Source organism: Psammomys obesus, unplaced genomic scaffold (assembly GCF_907164565.1).
Source record: "Psammomys obesus unplaced genomic scaffold, mPsaObe1.curated_primary_1811, whole genome shotgun sequence".
In the NCBI taxonomy this organism is placed as follows: Eukaryota; Metazoa; Chordata; class Mammalia; order Rodentia; family Muridae; genus Psammomys; species Psammomys obesus.
Window position 1 is genome coordinate 209,977 of NW_026590412.1, and position 19,849 is coordinate 229,825.

Consider the following 19,849-nt stretch of genomic DNA (forward strand, 5'->3'; position numbering starts at 1 on the left):
AAATAAGGAAATCATGAAATTTGCAGGTAAATGGTGGGACCTGGAAAGGATCATCCTGATTGAGCTGTCCCCAGAAGCAGAAAAACACATATGATATATACTCACTCATATAGACATGTAATATAGGATAAACCTACTAAAATCTGTACATCTAAAGAAACTAATCAAGAGAGAGGACCCTGACTTAAATGCTCAATCCCCATCCCGAAAGGCAAAGAGGTTGGACATCAGAAGAAGAAAACAGGAAACAAGCTAGAAACCTGCCACAGAGGGCCTCTGAAAATCTCTGTCCTGCAGACTATCAAAGCATATGCTGAGACTTATGGCCAACTTTTGGGCAGTGTGCCTGGAATCTTATGTAAGAAGTGGGAAATAGTAAGATCTGGAGAGGAAAGAAACTCCACAAGGAGAGCAACAGAACCAGAAAATTTGAACAGAGGGGTTTTCCCAGAGACTCATCCTCCAACCAAGTACTATGCATGGAGATAACCTAGAACCCCTGCCCATGTCAGTTCAGTGTCTAAGTGGCTTCCATAGTAATGGGAAGAGGGACTGCCTCTGACATAAACTGTTTGGCCTGTTCTTTGATCACTTCCCCTTGAGAGTGGAGCAGCCTTACTAAGCCACAGAAGATGACAATGCAGCCATTCCTGATGAGATCTGATAGACTAAGATCAGAAGGAAGGAGAGGAGTACCTTCCCTATCAGTGGACTAGGGGAGGAGCATGTGTGAAGAAGTGGGAGGGAAGGTAGGATTGGGAGGGGTGGAGATAGGGGCTTATTGGGGGATACAAAGTGAATAAAGTGTAATTTATAAAAAAAGAAAAAACAAAACTACTCTAGTTGCTTATTCAGGCTATCTGCTTCTATGGTTCCCCACTTCTCCTTTCCATTTCAGCTTGGCTTTATCAGTGTGACTGAATCTGGTAATATCAAATGAACCACTAGTAACTTGAGTCAATTTGTAATTATTCAAGAAAGGGAATTTTCATTCACAGCTTTTTATTTCTGACTATTGCATCTGGTTGTTTGATATAAACTGGTGTATACTTACAATTTTCTAAAAGTTACAGGGGTCTTTTAAATTAGGCAAAGCTGCAAAGAAATCAAACACATCAGAAAAGTATGACTAACAATAAAAGTGAAACTCACATTTTATGATTTCATCATGATGGTGTTACTCCTTAATATCAAGTACTCAATATATAATTACTCAATGGAGACTAGTTATACCTTCAATGAGTACATAGCCAAGTCTACTGAATAAGTCATACTTGATGATGTCATATGTCTGGTTGCCACCAAATCTACTTTAGGTGGAAGTCTGTGAACCTAGGAAGAAAATATAAGTGTTCCAAAGCTTTACCAGTTTTTAATTGTCTTTGTGAAGGATAAAGGCATAAGCAGATAACTTCTAATATCCACCATCTACTCATTGCTTGTATATGTTCTGCCTTTAAAATTTCCACTTTATTTTATTCATGTGCTGATTAACTTTACTTATTTTATTTTATTTGCTTTTATTGTTTTGGTTTTTCAAGGCAGGATTTCTCTGTGTAGCTTCACCTGTTCTGATCTCACTTTATAGACCAGGCTGGCCTTGAACTCAGAGATCCACCTGCCTCTGCCTCCCAGAACACTGGGATTACAGGCATGTGTCACTGAGCCTGGCTTACTTAGCATTTTAAATGGTTATTTATGTAGTGCAAATGGATGATGGTTCCATACTCTGATCTCATTACTTTTTTTTTTTTTTTAAGACTGGATCTTATTCTGTAGCTCAGACCCACCTGGAAATTACTATGTTGTCCTGACTGGCCTCAAATTTGCCATTTCCCTCAGCCTCCCAAGTTCTAAGATTACAAGTATAAATCACCAATCCCAGGGTAGATTATCCTTTCTTCTAACACTAAATAACATTCTAGTGTGTGTTTCCACACTTTATAACTTCATCATTAGAAACAGGTCCAAGTAGCTAGGCTTTTGTGAAATCAGATATCTGATGCTCACAGGCTAAAAGTTTTCTTCCTTATATGCATATTTTTGCATGGATCAATTTAAACAGTATAGATTTATAGGGTGCTTAAGATTGATAGTGCTTAGGGCTAGCCATCTGACTGTCTTTTCCTACAATACGTAGTGTTTGCTGGTGTGTAGGAAAACCTCTAGTTTTTCTAGAACACTGGCCTGAAACCTGACATTGTCTGCTATGGGCTAGTTCAGTTTCATGAAACTGTGCTAAATCAAAATCAGGTACAGCCTCCTAGGAAAGAATGCAATCTTCCGACTGTTGACAACAGTTAAAGATGCTGCTTGGTGAAATCATATCAACAGAGTGTTATAGATGTTGGAACTTTTGGGGGAACTCGTGAAGTTTTTTACTCAAGAAACCAAATGCTTTCCTAACTTGCTATTCCTGTTGAAATCTGTTGTTTAGGAGAGGGAGTGTGATACCTCTGCCCACCAGATGTGCCATATTACAATTACATTGAAGTGTTATTGGGTGAAAAAATCTTTTGTCTCTCTCCCATGTAGTCCTTCCTGCCTATCTCCCTTTTCCCTTACAACCAAGCTGTATGCCCTTACTATTGTCATTTTAATAATTATTTAAAAAAAAAGAAATGTTGAAGAAAACCTAAATTTTTTAAGAAAAAATATGTTAGGAATACTGAATAAGACACTGATTCTCTAACAAGAAAAGAAGAGCATGGCTCAGAGGTAGGAATTGGGAAGAAGTTAATTACTTTTAACCTACTTCTGGGGGCTTTTGTCTCAGCCAAAAGGAAATTCGCCAAGCTGCCTTTGTAGGCTGTGATCCATATGAACCCTTGAAAATTGTGCATTTTATGTTTGGTCCATAATCATCATGTCTTTTCCTCAGCTTTGGAAGGTGGTCAGGTCAACTTCAACTTATTGGCTACAGATGAGAAGGGTCAGGTGAGAAAAGATTCAATAGGAAACAAGTAAAGAAGCCACTGGCCACCTTAGACAGAACTTTAAATTAAAGTTGATGGGATTTACTTCAACTACTAATGGTGCCTCCTAAAGGGCATGGGATCAATGTTACAGGTTGTTCTCATCATACTGTGTAATCCCACTGTTGTTTAAAGACATCCTAAAATGTGTCAAAGCGGTAGAGCACACAAAAAGGAGTGAGCACACTCCACCTGCTTTCTGTTGGTTGAAGGGCATGCTTAAAATGTGGACTATTAGCTAACAGGTGAGGACTTTGATTTAGGAAGCATTCTCACTCTTTTCTAACTTATAAGGGTGACTAGGTGCCAAAATAATGTTTGCAAATAGGGTGATTAACAATGACCACTTTTTCTGCTATATGGTTGGAATTTTTATGTATTCTAGGTAAAGGAAGTCTGTATAACTAACCACAATAAAAATGAAAAAGAGCTCTCTTTCTTGCAAAAGAGTTTTCATTGCTGGGAAGAGAATGTACCCTGTGTGATACTTCCTGGGAGGCAGAGAGCAAAAGGAGGCCATCTTGTAAATTCTTCTACATTATGCCTATGTACCTTTTCCCTTATGACCAAGCTGTAAGCCTTTACTGCATGCTTTTGTCATTTCAATAATTCCTATCCCTGAATATAACTATGTACTGGGCTAGAAGAGATATTTTCTTATCACATTAGAAATGTAGATATGTTGAAATTACAATTACAATGATCGCTGATTTTAAATTATGCCACATAATACACTCGTTGCCAAACAATATGTTATCTAATGTGTTGATAATAAGCACATGAATTATACCACATGTAAAATAGTTATATATTTAAATGTTAATCTAGTTCTTAGAGATGACTAATTTTCTTTGAACTCCTAAGTATTTCATTGGACATATTGCTCTGTCTGACTCTGACAAGTTTCCAGTACAATTCATGAGACTGCCAAGAAGATCTTCACTTAAAAATGTTCAAGACTCAGTTGAACTGCACACAGTGGCAGACACCCATAATCCCAGCTCTTGGGAAGTAGGCAGGAAGAATTCCATGAGTTAAAGGACTAACCGAGCTATGTAGGAACAGAAACAGGCTGCAGGATCAATGGAATCAAATAGAAGTCCCAGAAATAAACCCACACACCTACAGATACTTGATTTTTGACCAAGAAGCTAAAACAATACAATGGAAAAAAGATAGCATCTTCAACAAATGGTGCCAGTCTAACAAAATGTCTACATGTAGAAAAATGCAAATAGATCCATATCTGTCACCCTGCACAAAATCAAAGTCCAAGTGGATCAAAAACATCAACATAAAACCAGACACACTAAACCTGTTAGAAGAAAAGGTGGCTGGGGCAGAGCCAAGATGGCTACTAGCATGCACAGTTTCTGAGCTGTGGAAGAGCTGAACGCCTGAGTGGGTGAGTGGAAGGACTTCCGAAGCCAGGGAAGCAACGGAGAGGCTTTCTAAATGACAGGAAACATTGCACGAGGTGATAACTTTGGTCTTGGGTCACCCGTGGACTTGTTTGGGGAAGGAGAGAAACAATCCTTTGTTCTCCCGGCACTCCCCATTCTCAGACCTCCCTCCTCATCAGCACAGCTGGCTCACTGAGATTCTCAGCTCAGAGCTCATGGACAGATGTCTGCAGTGGCTAAGACAGAGCTACTAGCCCCTTAGTGACAACTGCCAGCTATACCGGTCTTGGAGTCCCAGACCCATGGCACCATCCTCCCAGGGCCCCAGGTCTGCTGGCTGACATACTGGCTCCACAGGGTCTCTCAGCCACTGACTGAACGGCCTGCCCAAATCCCAGTCTCCAGGTGCAGCTGGAATTCCTAACCTGGTGGCTGGAGCAGCACTGAGCTGGCGGAGCATGTCAGTCCTCCTGCAAACCAAGCAGGGCCAAACCTGAGAGCAGAGAGCCCAGATACCCCTGATCCTTGCGGATGTGATCTGCTTGAGAGTGAGTATGCCCTTGAGTGTCTACAGAACCCCAGATCCAGGGTCCTTCTAAAATAGAAGCCAGGCATCGGATCCCTCCCTCCCACATACCCACTGTGGGAAACAGAGGATCACTTGGGACATTGAAGCCCCTGCTCTGCGGGTCCTGAACCACAGCACCATTCTCCCAGGGTCCCAGGACTGCTAGCCACCATACTGGCTCCGCAGGGTCGCCAAGCCACTGACTGAATGGCCCACCCAAACCCTCAGAGAAAGATAATTCGCTATATACTCACCAAAGCCCAGCACCCACCATACAAGCTAAGCATACTAGGTGCCGGGCCTCCAGGCCGGAAGAGCACAGTGGAGGGCACCCAGGACTTCCCAGAAGGCATCTGGACCAGCATCCCAAAATCAGGCTGCAGCTGGACTTCCTAACCTGGCGGCTGCAGCAGCACAGAGCTGGCAGAGCACATCAGTCCTCCTGCATAAGACCAAGCAGGGCCAAACCAGAAAGCAGAGAGCCCGGATACCCCAATCCATGCCGATGTGACCTGCTTAAGAGTGAGTACACCTTTGAGTGTCGGCAAAGCCCCAGATCCAGGTTCCTTCTAAAACAGAAGCCAGGCATCAGACCCCTCTCACCCACTCTGTTTTCTCTGTGGGAAACAGAGGGTCACTTGGGACATTGAAGCCCCTGCTCTGTGGATCCAACTGAGGAGTTAAGGCAGCTAATGCCAGAAATTGCGCAGTGACCATCACCAGTGCCTGATAAATATACAGTGTACACACAAATAACCACCTAGAGGCCTGCAAGGCAGAGCTCCTCCCACACACTCAAAGGTTCAAAATTCTCTATCACTCTGTCCCTCGAGACACACTTCCACGCACACTTCCACAAACACAAACACACATACACCCACGTGCACATGAAAGCAAGCTGGCATTTGCCCTTCTGCGCCTGCATACTTTCCTCCCATAGATACAGATAGTGCACCAATGCATATGCTGAGGACAAGGAACCTCTATCAGCTTCCTGAAAAACTCTCCAGATGACAGGGAGAGACAGTACCAATCTAAACTGCAGAATCCAGAAACAAACAGGGAAGGTTTCAGATAAGCCAATGGCCAGGGGTAGGCGAAAAAAACATATCCAACATAAATCATGACTTCAGCGGCAACCCAAAAAATTGATGGATACTCCAATTAATCAGAAGCACAATAAAATGACTTTAAAGCTATGCTTACCCAATTATTTGAGGCTAATAAAGAGGAAACAAGCAATTCTCTCAGAACAATAGCCATGCAAATTCAGACAGTTAAAGATGAAATGAACAAATCTATCAAAGATTTGGCCAGTCAATTAGAGGCAAAGAAAGAGGAAATGAACAAAATTCTTAAAGAAACACAGGCAAATATGGCCAAACAAATAGAGGTACAAGTACAGATACAATCAGTGGCATATAGAGAGGAAATGAACAACAACAACAAAAAAGACACCATCGTAGAGAGACAGGAATCCACATTCAAACAATTAAAGGAAATGGTGCAAGGCATGAAAACAGAATTAGAATCAATAAAGAAAACACAAACTGAGAAAACATTGGAGCTGGAGAACTTGGAGAAAAGATCAGGAGCCACAAAGGTAAGCAACACCAACAGAGTACAAGAGATGTAAGAGAGAATATCTGGTGATGAAGATACACTCGCAGAAATTGATATTTCTCTCAAAGAAAAAGTAAAATCAGAAAAATTCCAAACACAAAATATCCATGAAATCAAGGACACCATAAAAAGATGAAATCTAAGAATAATAGGAATTGATGAAAAAGAAGACTCCAGGCTCCAAGGCCAAGAAAATATTTTCAAGAAAAACATAGAAGAAAATTTTCCCAACTTAAAGAAAGAGATGTCCATAAATATACAGGAGGCCTACAGAACACCAAATAGACTAGACCAGAAAAGAAACACATCATGTCACATCATAGTCAAAACACTAAATCTACAGAACAAAGAAAAGATATTAAAAGCAGTAAGGGAAAAAGGCCAAGTAACATATGAAGGTAGACCTATCAGAATCACAACATACTTCGCATCAGAAACTATGAAAGACAGAAGGGCCTGGGCAGGTGTAAGGCAGACACTAAGAGACCATAGATGCCAACCCAGACTACTATACCCTGCAAAGCTTTCAATCAACATAGATGGAGAAAACAAAACATTCCATGACAAAACTAACTTTATGCAGTATCTACACAGCAAACCAGCCCTACAGAAGATACTAGAAGGAAAACTCCAATCTAATGAAAACAACTTCAACCAAGTAAACATAGCATACAGATAATATCCCAACAAATATTAAAAGAAAACAAGCAATGGAACACAGTAAGACCACCTACTCCAATATAAAAGGAACTAACGTTCATTAGTCACTGTTATCTATCAACATCAATGGACTCAACTCTCCAATAAAAAGACACAGACTAACAGAATGGGTGTGGAAACAGGATCCAACATTCTGCTGCATCCAAGAAACACACCTCTGTGACAAAGACAAACACTACCTCAGAGTAAAGGGCTGGAAAAATATCTTTCAAACAAACGGACCCAGAAAACAAGCTGAGGTAGCTATCCTAATATCTAATGAAATAGACTTTCAACCAAAATTAATCAAAAAAGATGTGGAGGGGCACTACATTCTCATCAAAGGAAAAATCCACCAAGAGGACATCACAATTCTAAATATCTATGCCCCAAATACAAGAGCATCCACATTCATTAAAAAAAAAATATTAAAACTCAAATCACACATCGATCCCAACACCTTAATAGTGGGAGACTTCAACACCCCACTTTCATCAAGGGACAGATCATCTAGACAAAAGCCCAATAAATAAATAAAGGTACTTACAGGGGTCCTAAATCAAATGGATCTAATAGATGTCTACAGAAATTTCTACCCAAACAGAAAAGAGTATAACTTCTTTTCAGCCCCTCATGGAACCTTCTCCAAAATAGACCATACAGTTGGTCACAAAGCAAGTCTCAACAGATACTAAAGGATTGAAATAATACCCTGTATTCTATCTGACCACCATGGACTAAAGCTGTACCTCAACAACAATGGAATTAGAAAAAAGCCTACAAATACAAGGAAACTGAACAACTTGCTGCTCAATGACAGCTGGGTTAAGAAAGAAATTAAAGACTTTCTAGAATTCAATGAAAATGAAGGTACAACATACCCTAATTTACGGGACACAAGGAAAGCAGTGCTCAGAGGAATATTTATAGCACTAAGTGCCTTCAAGAAGAAATTTGTGACATCTCATACAAGCAACTTAATGGCCCAACTGAAAACCCTAGAAAAAAAAGAAGCAAATACACCCAGGGGAGCAGACAGCTGGAAGTGATCAAACTCAGGTCTGAAATAAATCAATTAGAAACAAATAAAACTATTCAAAGAATCAATGAAACTAAGAGCTAATTCTTTGAGAAAATCAAGATAGACAAACCTTTAGATAAATTAACTAAAAGACAGAAAGAAACTATCCAAATCAGCAAAATCAGAAATGAAAAAGGGGACATAAGTACAGACAGTGAGGAAATGAAAACAATCATTAGGTCGTATTACAAAAGCCTATATGCCACAAAATTCAAAAATCTAAAAGAAAGGTACAATTTTCTAGATAGAGTCCATCTATCAAAATTAAGTCAAGATCAGGTAGAAAGAATGAAGAGTCCTATATCTCCCAAGGAAATAGAAACAGTCATCAACAGTGTCCCTTCCAAAAAAGCCTTGGGCCAGATGGATTCAGTGCAGAATTCTGCAAGACCTTCAAAGAAGTGCTAAATCCAATTCTCTCCAAACTATTCCACAAAATAGAAACAGGAGGTACATTACCAAACTCATTCTATGAAGCCACAGTCACCTTGATACCTAAACCACACAAAGACCCAACAAAAAAAAGAGAACTTCAGACCTATCTCTCTTATGAACATTGATGCAAAAATACTCAATAAAATACTTGCAAACCGAATTTAAGAACACATCAAAAATATCATCCACCATGACCAAGTAGGCTTCATCCAAGGCATGCAAGGGTGGTTCAACATACAGAAATCCTTCAATATAATCTACCACATAAACAAAGTGAAGGAGAAAAACCACATGATCATCTCCTTAGATGCTGAAAAAGTATTTGACAAAGTCCAACACCCATTCATGTTTAAAGTCTTGGAGAGATCAGGGATACAAGGCACATACTTAAACATAGTAAAGGCAATATATAGCAAGCCTATAGCCAACATCAAATTCAATGGAGAGAAACTTAAATCAATCCCACTGAAATCAGGGACAAGACAAGGCTGCCCACTCTCTCCATATCTCTTTAACATAGTACTTGAAGTCCTAGCCAGAGCAATAAGACAACTAAAGGAGATCAAGGGGATACAAATTGGAAAGGAAGAGGTCAAATTTCACTATTCGCATATGATATGATAGTCTACATGAGCAACCCCAAAAATTCAACCAGAGAACTCCTTCAGCTGATAAACACCTTCAGCAAAGTGGCAGGATACAAAATCAACTCAAAAAAAAAAATCAGAAGCCCTCCTTTATACCAAAGACATAATAGCCCAGAATGAAACCAGGGAAACAACACCCCTCACAATAGTCACTAATAACATAAAATACCTTGGGTGACTCTAAACAAGCAAGTGAAAGACCTGTTTGAGAAAAACTTTAAGTCTCTGAAGAAAGAAATTGAAGAAGATACCAGAAGATGGAAAGAACTCCCGTGCTCATGGATTGGTAAGATTACCATTGTGAAAAAGGCCATCCTGCCAAAAGCAATCTACAGATTCAAAGCTATTCCCATCAAAATACCAATACAGACCTTGAAAGAATGATTCTCAGCTACATATGGAGAAACAAAAAACCCAGAATCTCCAAAATGATCCTGTACAACAAGAGATCATCTGGAGGTATCTCCATCCCCGATCTCAAGCTGTACTACAAAGCAACAGTAATAAAAATTGCATGGTATTGGCATAGAAACAGAATGGTGGATCAATGAAACTGAATAGAGACCCAGAAATAAACTCACACACCTATGAATACTTGATTTTTTACAGAGAAGCCAAAGGAGTAAATGGAAAAAAGATAGCATCTTCAACAAATGGTGCTGGTCCAACTGGATGTCTACATGCAGAAAAATGAAAATAGACCCATATTCATCACCGTGCACAAAACTAAAGTCCAAGTGGATCAGAGACCTCCCCATAAAACCAGATTCTCTAAATTGGTTAGAAGAAAAAGTGAGGAACATCTTAGAACTCATTGGCACAGGAGACAAATTCTTGACCAGAACACCAACAGCACAGGCTCTAAGAGTAAATGGGACCTCATGAAACTGAAAAGGTTCTGTAAAGCAAAAGACACTGTCATCAGAACAAAATGACAGCCTACAGATTGGGAAAGGATCTTCACCAACCCTATATCTGACAGAGGGCTTATATCCAGCAGATATAAAGAAATAAAGAAGTTAAAAAGCAATAAATGAAGTAATCCAATTAAAAAATAGGGTATGGAGCTGAACAGAAAATTCTCTGTAGAGGAATATAGAATGGCAGACAAACATTTAAAGAGATGCACAATATCCTTAGCCATCAGGGAGATGCAAATCAAAACAAACCTGATGTTTCACCTTACACCCATCAGAATGGCTAAAATGAATACCTCAAGTGACAACACATGCTGGAGAGGTTGTGAAGAAATGGAAACCCTCTTCCATTGCTGGTGGGAATGTAAACTGGTACAACCACTTCGGAAGTCAATATGGTTCTTTTTCAGACAATTAGGAATAGTGCTTCCTCAAGATTCAACTATACCACTCCTAGGCATACACCCAAAATTTGATCAAGTACACAACAAGGACATTTGCTCAACCATGTTTGTAGCACCTTTATTTGTAATAGCTAGAACCTGGAAACAACCCATATGTCCCTCAATGGAGGAATGGATACAGAAATTGTGGTATTTTTACACAATGGAATACTACTCAGCAATCAAAAACAAGGAAATCATGAAATTTGCAAGCAAATGGGATCTAGAAACGATCATTCTGAGTGAGGTATCACAGAAGGAGAAAGACACACATGGTATATACTCACTCATATAGTCCTACAAGCTATGATAAACATAATGAAATCTATACACCTAAAGAAGATAAACAAGAAAAAGGACCCAGGGTAAGACAATCAATCCTCACTTAGAAAGACAAATGGGAGTTGCATTTGACATTGGAGATAACAAGTAACAGGGCAGGAACCTACCGCAGATGGCCTCTGAAAGACTTTACCTAGCTGTGTATCAAAGCAGATAATAAGACTCATAACCAAACCTTTGGCAGAGTGCAGGGAACCATATGAAAGAAGGGGGAGTTTGTATGACATGGAAAGAATAGGAGCTCCACAAAGACCAAATATATCTGGGAACAGTTGTCTTTTCTGAGACTGATACTCTATCAAGGACCATGTATGGATATAACCTAGAACTTCTGCTGGGATGAAGCACGTGGTAGCTCATTAACCAATTGTTTTCCCATAGTAAGGGGAACAGGGACTATTTCTGACAGGCACTCAATGGCAGGCTCTTTGCCCTCCCCACCCCCAAAGGAGGAGCAGTCCTGCTAGGCCACAGAGGAGGACTTTGCAGCCAGTCCTAAAGATACCTGATAAAACGGGGTCAGATGAAAGAGGAGGAGGTCCTCCCCAATCACTAGACTTGGAAAGGGGCAGGGAGGAGATGAGGGAGGGAGGGAGGGTTTGCAGGGGATTGAGGGAGCGGGATAAAGCTGGGATACAGAGTTAATAAATGGAACTAATAAAAAATAAATAAATAAAAAGAGGAAAAAGTGGGGAAGAGCCTGGACCTCTTTGGCACGGGAGACAGCTTCCTGAACAGAACAGCAATAGCAAAGGCTCTAAGATTAACAATCAATGAATAAGACCTCATGAAACTGAAAAGCTTCTGTAAAGCAAAGCACACTCTGCTCAGAACAAAATGGCAGCTTACAGACTGGGAAAGGATCTTCATCACACTATATCTGACAAAGGAATAATATCCAGAATATATAAAGAACTTAAAAAGTTAAACACCAACAAACTAAGGAATCCCATTAAAAAATGGGGTACAGAGATAAATAGAGAATTCTCAATAAAGGAATATCTAATGGCAGAGAAACACTTAATCATCAGGGAGATGCAAATCAAAACAATCCTGAGATTTCACCTTACACCCATCAGAATTGCTAAGATCAAAAACTCAAGTGACAACACATGCTGGAGAGAACTGGAGAAAGGGGAACTTTCCTCCATTGCTGCTGGGAATGTAAACTTGTACAACCACTTTTTAAATCAATCAGGATCTTTCTCAGACAATTAGAAATAGTGCTACCTCAAGATCCAGCTATACCACTCCTAGGCATATATCCCCAAAGTATGTTCAACTATACGACAAGGACATTCTTTCAACTATGTTTGTAGCAGCTTTATTCATAATAGCTAGAACCTGGAAACAACCTAGGTTTCCTTCAACCCAGGAATGGTTACAGAAATTGTGGTAGGTTAACACAATGGAATACTACTCAGCTTTTAAAAACAGGAAAATCATGAATTTTTTCAGGCAAATGGTGGGAACTAAGAAAGATCATCTTGAGTGAGGAATTCCAGAAGCAGAGAGAGAGAGAGACATGGTATATACACACTCAAAGTGGTTATTAGACATATAATATAATAGAAACATACTAAAATCTATAGTCCTAAAGAAGCTAAACAGGGAACACCCTAGGGAAGATGCTCAATCCACTTTCAGAAGTGCAAACAGGATAGACATTGGAAGCAGGAGAAGACAGGGAACAGGACAGGAGCCTACCACAGAGGGCCTCTGAAAAACTCCATTGATTGTGGTATCAAAGCAAAAGCTGAGACTCACAGCCAAACTTTTGGCAGAGGGTATGGAATATTATAAAAGGGAGAGATAGAAAGACTTGGAGGGGACAGGAGCTCTAAAACGATATCAACAGAGCCAAACAAACAAACAAACTGCACCTTGGGGGCCCTGCAGAGACTGACACCCCAACCAAGGACCATGCATAGAGAAGACCTAAAACTCCTGCTGAGATGTAGTCCATACACTCTTTCTCCATGTAGATTCCCTAGTAAGAAGAGCAGCGGTTGTCTCTGGCATGAACTCAGTGGCAAGCTCTCTGATCACCTCCCCCTGGGGTGTGCAGCCTTGCCAGGCCACAGAGGAAGACAATGAATCCAATCTTGATGAGACCTGATAGGCTAGGGTCAAATAGAAGGGGAGGAGGTCCTTCCATATTAGTGGACTAGGGGAGGGACATAAGGGGAGAAGAGGGTGGGAGGGTGCGATAGGGAGGAGAGGAGAGAGGGGACCACAGCCAGGATACAAAGTGAATAAATTGTAATAAATAATAATAATAAATAAGAAATGTAAAAAAAGAACTATACAATAAAATAGAGATTACTAGAATGAGAATTGTTCAAGGGAGCTTCACAGATCATTATCAGTTTTTGAGGCTGAATATGGACAATGATGTCCAATATTATACAGCACAGAAAGATAAGTATGTTTGATTAAAATTTATGTAATTATCTGTAATATCCTGAGATATCTTGCAGAGATTTTTGAAATTTTCAATGCAAGATATTATGTGTATCAGAGCAACAGATATATGAACTTTCCTGATCTGTTTTGCATATTTGCATTGAAATGTCACATTTCCTCCACAAATGTCTAAAGTTAATCAGCATGGATCAAACAGGAAAATATATTTTGTAAGTAATAAGTCAAGAAAATATTAGAAATGTGTCATATTTGTAATTTATATTATTCACATGAACTTTATATGATAACATCAAAAACCGTCCCCTATCTATAGTGTTAGAGTATTCTTATGATTCCTTTAGTGCTAGGGATGTTAGGAGAAGTGGAAAGTGAGTTTGACTAGATAAGGAAAATACTGTAAAATGTTGGTGATTATTCTACAACTCAGTGAACACGTTAAAACTTACTGAACTACATACACTAATGGAATGATAATTATATGGATACAAATTATACCTATACAAATTGTTTTTAATATACTAAAAAAATAAAGGGGTTGCAGGGGGCAACTTATAATTGCTTGTAAGAATTGTTTAATTTGACAGTTACCTATACAATGTACCTAAAAGTTGAGATATAATTAGGATTTTATGGTCATGTTGAACTTTCTGAAATGGTGATGCCCCCTTGACAGAATGTGGATTTAGTATGGAACTTTAGTTCAAATCCATAACTGTAAGCAGGAAAATTTGAAACTCAAATTCTGGAAGTAGTTTTTTCACTTTCAGAATATGGACTGTCTTTTGAGTTCCAGGCAGGAGCAAAGACAATCTTTTTATATAGTTAATGGAGGCAGAAATAAAATGAGGCAAAATAACTTTTCATTGGCACTGACATACTGTAATATTAAATCTCATGAAGTTACTCATGAACATACCTCTAGTTATGTTAGCTAGACTTTAAAAAATTTAGAAAAGCCATGTGCAGTGGCACACGCCTGTAATCCCAGGTCTTAAGGAGGCAGAGACAGGCTGATTTTCATGATTTCGAGGCCAGCCTGGTCTACAAAGAGAGTCCAGGAAAGCCAAGGCTACACAGAGATACCCTGCCTTGAAATACCAAAGGGAAAAATATGAAGATTTAAACCCCAAGAAATTTCTCTTCAGTCAATTTTATAGTTAATACCTTAAATTTTATTAAAACATTATTATAAATTTTATTTGGCAGGGTCAGTGGTAAAAGAAGTTATATTTGTGAAATTAGTTTGTTAGCATAGTACCACGTTATTAACGATGCATGGAGATATGTTATTCGTTAGCAAATGTGTTCCTTTACAAGAAACCAGTATGGATCAGAGGGGTCTTTACATTTTCTGTAACTAAAGTATTTCTTCAATTGAATACAAATATACTATGCATGTAAAAATACAAGAAAGTTTGCTTTCACAATATTTAGCGCTCTTCTGCCTACAGCTAACATTTTCTCCTTCTTCTATGGTAAAATGCACTTGAGTTGGCCACATGCCCTTCATAACTTTGCACAGAGCATCTCCAGCATCATATCATCCATGCTGACTGCACCAATGATGGGCCGGAAAAAGAGTTCAGTGATGACTTCAGTATTGATGTATCTCAGCAGGAAAAGAGCACTATTCAGCTCAGTGGATCTGAGCTGGTACTCTCTCTGCATCATTCTGATGTGCTCAGTGAGGATCTGCTGAGTTCTCCACTGAAGGCCCTGGATGTATTTCACGCACTGCAGCCCAGGCAGGTCTGAAAGTAGAAAAAAAAATCGCTTTATTTTAAACAGCTTACCACAGAGATCTTTATGTTTTTAAACCATATTTGGTTTTGATTTTTTGTCCCTTCCCAATTAAAAAGGTACTCAACCTTCTTGGTTAAAAGAGCTTTTTGGGGACAAGAATAACATGCTAAAAAAAAAAAAAAAGTTCTAAGTTTTCAGAAGCAACATTTCTAAGAATGAAAGAACATCCACTGATTTCTATTGAACATTCAGTAGGTGTGTGCACACAATTAGGAAACAATGGCACACTGAATTTAGTGTTGATAGATTATAATTGATGCTCCAGTTCTTTTTCTGTGAAAATATAAAGAAATTGATGTTATTTCAAGAGAAATGTACCTATGAGAAATATACCATTTTATAATGATGAGAAGTTTTGCCAGATTACAATTATTTTGCTGTTCTTTTCCACAATTATACCAACTGTTCAGTCATTATATTGTAAACTTCACAGCTATAAACTGTAATTCACGTGTTTTGAATTATTGGACTCCAGGCCGATAGGACCTTAGAAGTTCATAATGAATTAGATGCTAGCAGTTACTATTTAGGTCACTATAACATAAATTCCAGATTGTAGAAAGTTTTAAAAATTACAGTTCTAATGAATATTCCAGTGGTTTCCTTTGGAGAAAAATATTGACATTAAAATGTTAAAAGATAAACATAAAACATCACAGAATGAAACATGACTCAAAAGCAATTTTGAAACAGATTTGTTTTAAATGATGGTATAATTTGCCTTCTACAAAATTCAACAGAAGATTATTTTAAAAGCATCATGCTTTAAAAATAATAATAATGAAAAAAGAATAAAAATTAAAATAAAAAAGAATAATAAAAGAAGCATTCCTATTATAGGCAAATATCAGTTTATAAAAAAAAACAACAAAATATAGCAATGCTTCTTATCTAGATTTTAATTCTGATTATAGTTCAAGCATTAACATCCTCCACTCTATTTATATCCCAATACTCAACCTTGAATCTCTATTTAATTGTGTGTATATCCTGTTGATAAGTGTCTCCAGGTCTACACAGAAACTGTGGTTTGTGAAAGCTGTATATTGTGAGGCACCCATTACTTTCACACAACAGCCTCTAGCCCTCTCCTTAAAGTAACTAATTTTATTCCTTGCATTAAAAATTCTTTTTAGAACACAAACTAAGGTTTCCTCATGGCATTCTAATTTATATTGTTCAGGTTGGTCCTCATTTTGTATTCCTCTTCACATCTCCTTGCCCCCCTTACTTGTACCTTTCCACCCATGCAAAAAGTCCCTTCAATGTAAAGGCAGAAAAAAAAATAGGATTCCACCCTTTACACATCTCCTTACCTTTTGTCGTTTCCTTATATTAAAACCAATTTATATGTTTACATATAATTTAAAACTTTGTGAACCTTCATCATATAAAACATGTGTATGTGTTTAAACATACACAAGGGGATGCAAAATGGTTATCAGAAAAAGGAGGCCACATGTTTTACAGACCTTACATTTGCACAAATGTGGATGCATTGTCATTTAAAGCACACGCTTTGACAGGAAAAACTCCTATTGAGAGAGAACTCAGAAAAAATAGAGAAAGAATAAGAGAAGGAGGGGGAGAGAGGAAGAGGAAGAAAGAGTGTTGAGGGTGGCAAAGGATGTGAAACAGGGTCAAGGAAAGTGGGAAAGTACTGGAAATACAGACTTCTGAAAGCTGAGACCTTGGTCTTGACTTTGAATCTTAATAGAGCAGGATTAATAACATTGGCTGAAAGAGTGAGAGAACTGTTTCTCAGATGACCTCAAAAATCACCTGAGCCAAACAAGATAGATATTAGAAGTAGGAGAAGACAAGGAAGAAGATAGAAGCCTTCCACAGAAGACCTCTGAAAAACTCTACCCACCAGGGTATCAAAGGAGATGCTGAGACTCATAGTCAAACTTTGGGCAGAGTGCCAGAATCCTTATGGAAGAAGAGGGAGATAGAAAGATCTGGAAGGGACAGGAGCTCTACAAGGAAAACAACAGAGCCAAAATACCTTGGCCCAGAGAGTCCTGCAAGGATGCATAACTCCAGCTAAGGACTATGCAAGGAGAGGACCCAGATTCCCTGTTCAGAAGAAGCCCATAGGCTGCTCAGTTTCCAAGTTCCCTAGTAAGGAGTACAGGGGCTGTCTCTGACATGAACTCAGTGTCCAGCGCTTTGATCACCTCCACTGGGGGAGTGCAGCCTTGCCAGGCCACAGAGGAAGATGATGCAGCCAGCCTTGATGAGAACTGATAAGCTAGGGTCAGATAGAATAGGGAGGATGTCCTTTTGTATCAGGGGACTAAGGAAAAGGGCATAGGGGGAGAAGAGTGAGGGTGGGTGGGACTGGGAGGAGATGAGGGAGGTCGCTACAACGGGGATGCAAAGTGAAAAAGAATGTAATAAATAAACATATAATTAAAATTATATTAAGAAAAAAAGTTTAAAAAAATTACCTGAGACACTTGTGTATGCAGACTTACAGAATCTGGGTTGGGCTGAACTACTGACACTTGAGGGGAGGAGCTTGAGAAGACTTAACACCCCAGCGCCTAACACAAGCTCTTCTTACAGGCAAATTTGGAAAGCAGGAATGTAAGAAAAGCGTATGTGAAATGAGCAAAAACTTTTTTTTAAGTTATGCCACTGTACTTAAAGATAGCTTGACGAAGGAAGAAAGAAGCATGTCCCACGAAGGCAGAAACTTCTGTAGCAGCAGTTAATAAAAGTAGAGAGCCAAGTAAAAAGCTTGCTTGTCACCCACCCCCATCTAACGCCTAGTTTCTGGCAGAAGCTCACCAGCTTTGCATAGTCAGTCACATGTCTTCATTTTGGCTCCAACAGTCACTCAAAACTCAAAGTACATGCATGTAGAGGTGGTGTTTTTGTGACCTGAAGGGACAGTGCAAAGTTATCATGCTTACCTGGGTTAAAGAGCACGGTCCCCTTCAGATAGGCGTACTCCTTGGTGTCAATGTTGAGACTCCAGCACTTGATAAAGAAGCTCTTTATGGCCTGGACAGCAGCGGCCAAGGGCAAGTACCCAGCCTCTGAGGACACCATCTGTGGCTGCTCTGTGCTCGGGAGATCTGAGGGCTCCGGGCTCCCAGTCTCCTGCCGCCTGGTGGTGAGCATTTCCTGCATCACACTGGGCTCAGAGATCTCCAACATCTCGAAGTGCAGGTGATCTTGGGCCAACTCAAGCATGAGTAGGGGCGCCCAACAGCTCCGCACCAGTACCAGCTGCTGATCCAGAGGTAGGATCTGGAAGCAGGGCAAATATTTGACGAAGCGCAGCGTCTTCAACAGGCCAGCTGATGCTGCCTCATACACCACCTGTGGATCCTTGAGTGCCATCGGAAGCTGCATGCCAGATGAGGCGTCCCACCAAAGGGCCCTAGGCTGCTCTTGCGAAGTCGAGGATGTTTGCTCCGCCCTCGCGGTCGTGCCAGAGGCAATGCTGCTCTGCTGGGGCTGCTCTTCAGCGCACACATAGCTGCGGTACAGGAACGCCATGGCTTGTGAGCGCTGCAGCCCCTCTGGGCCACTCACACTCTGCGTACAGTAGGACAGCTGCCACCACTCTCCTCTGCGACCTGCCTCTGGTGCTTCCGGAGACACGTGCGTCTGCTTGGCGCTAGTGAGCAAGCTGTACAAGATGCTGCCCTGCCTTGGGTGTTCTTCTCCGCAGAAGCAGCACAGGTACAGGAGCGAGGGGGCCGGGCCAGCCGGCGGCCCCTCTCTGGCCACTAGGGGCTCAGCGCTGCCACAGGCGCAGCCCCAGCACTGAGCCCTGGGAGCCTCTGTCACCGCGCTTGGCTGCTTGCCGCTGGTGAGCATAGAGTAGAGGATGCTGCCCTTGTGAGGGTGGTTCTTCCCGCAAAAGCAGCAGCGGTACAGGAGGGCCATGGCTTGCCTGCCGGGCTGAGAGCCGCAGGGGCAACCCCAGCACTGAGCCCCCAAGCACGCATTGGGCTCTTTCGGAGCCTCGTGCTGCTGTTTGGCGCTCATCAGTAGATTGTAGAGGATGCTGCCCTGCCACGGTTGGTCCTCACCTGCCATGGCCCGAGGCTCCTGCAGCCGGTTCTGCCCAGTGGCCGCCGCCTGAGACTTATTTATATTGAGCTCGCACGCAAGCGCGTCCGCCTCCTCAGCCTGGACAAGGGAGCAGAGGGGGATGCGCTGTTCCGCTGGAATGTGTGCGTCCATGACCTTGGAAGTTCAAAGGGGCAAACACTCCTTAGAAGCTGGAAATCCAAAGGGAACGTCTCAAGGCTGGAACTCGGGGACCCTCCCTTCCTTTTTTTTTTTACTATACTCCTCGTTCGCCTGCCTGGATAAGAAGAGAGCAGTGAACCTGGGAAAGCGAGTTAGGGCTCTGTCCGGACACTTGCCATTGGATTCTGACGTCTAATTTATTCCCTTTATTTAAAGAAGACGTGCTCAAATGGGAAAATAGTCTGTTTCTATGGCATCTTCATAAACTTTT

General features: G+C 40.6%; 1 protein-coding gene across 1 annotated transcript; it reads right to left on the reverse strand.

Moving 5' to 3' along the window:
* Nucleotides 1–14,764: 14,764 nt before the first annotated feature.
* On the reverse strand, nucleotides 14,765–19,426 carry Nr0b1 (nuclear receptor subfamily 0 group B member 1). Its single transcript, XM_055607327.1, has 2 exons — nucleotides 18,285–19,426; nucleotides 14,765–15,311 (listed from the first exon to the last, which is right to left on the reverse strand). The coding sequence occupies exons 1-2, from the start codon at nucleotides 19,420–19,422 to the stop codon at nucleotides 15,067–15,069; spliced, it is 1,383 nt and encodes a 460-aa protein (XP_055463302.1). The 5' UTR covers nucleotides 19,423–19,426; the 3' UTR covers nucleotides 14,765–15,066.
* Between the last annotated feature and the right edge of the window lie 423 nt (nucleotides 19,427–19,849).

Excerpts from the sequence above, each read along its gene's own strand:
- Nr0b1 (XM_055607327.1), bottom strand. The coding sequence starts at position 19,422 with ATGGCAGGTGAGGACCAACCGTGGCAGGGCAGCATCCTCTACAATCTA. Across the intron at positions 15,312-18,284 it reads GACCGTGCTCTTTAACCCAG|ACCTGCCTGGGCTGCAGTGC; the intron begins GTAAGCATGATA and ends TTCTACTTTCAG.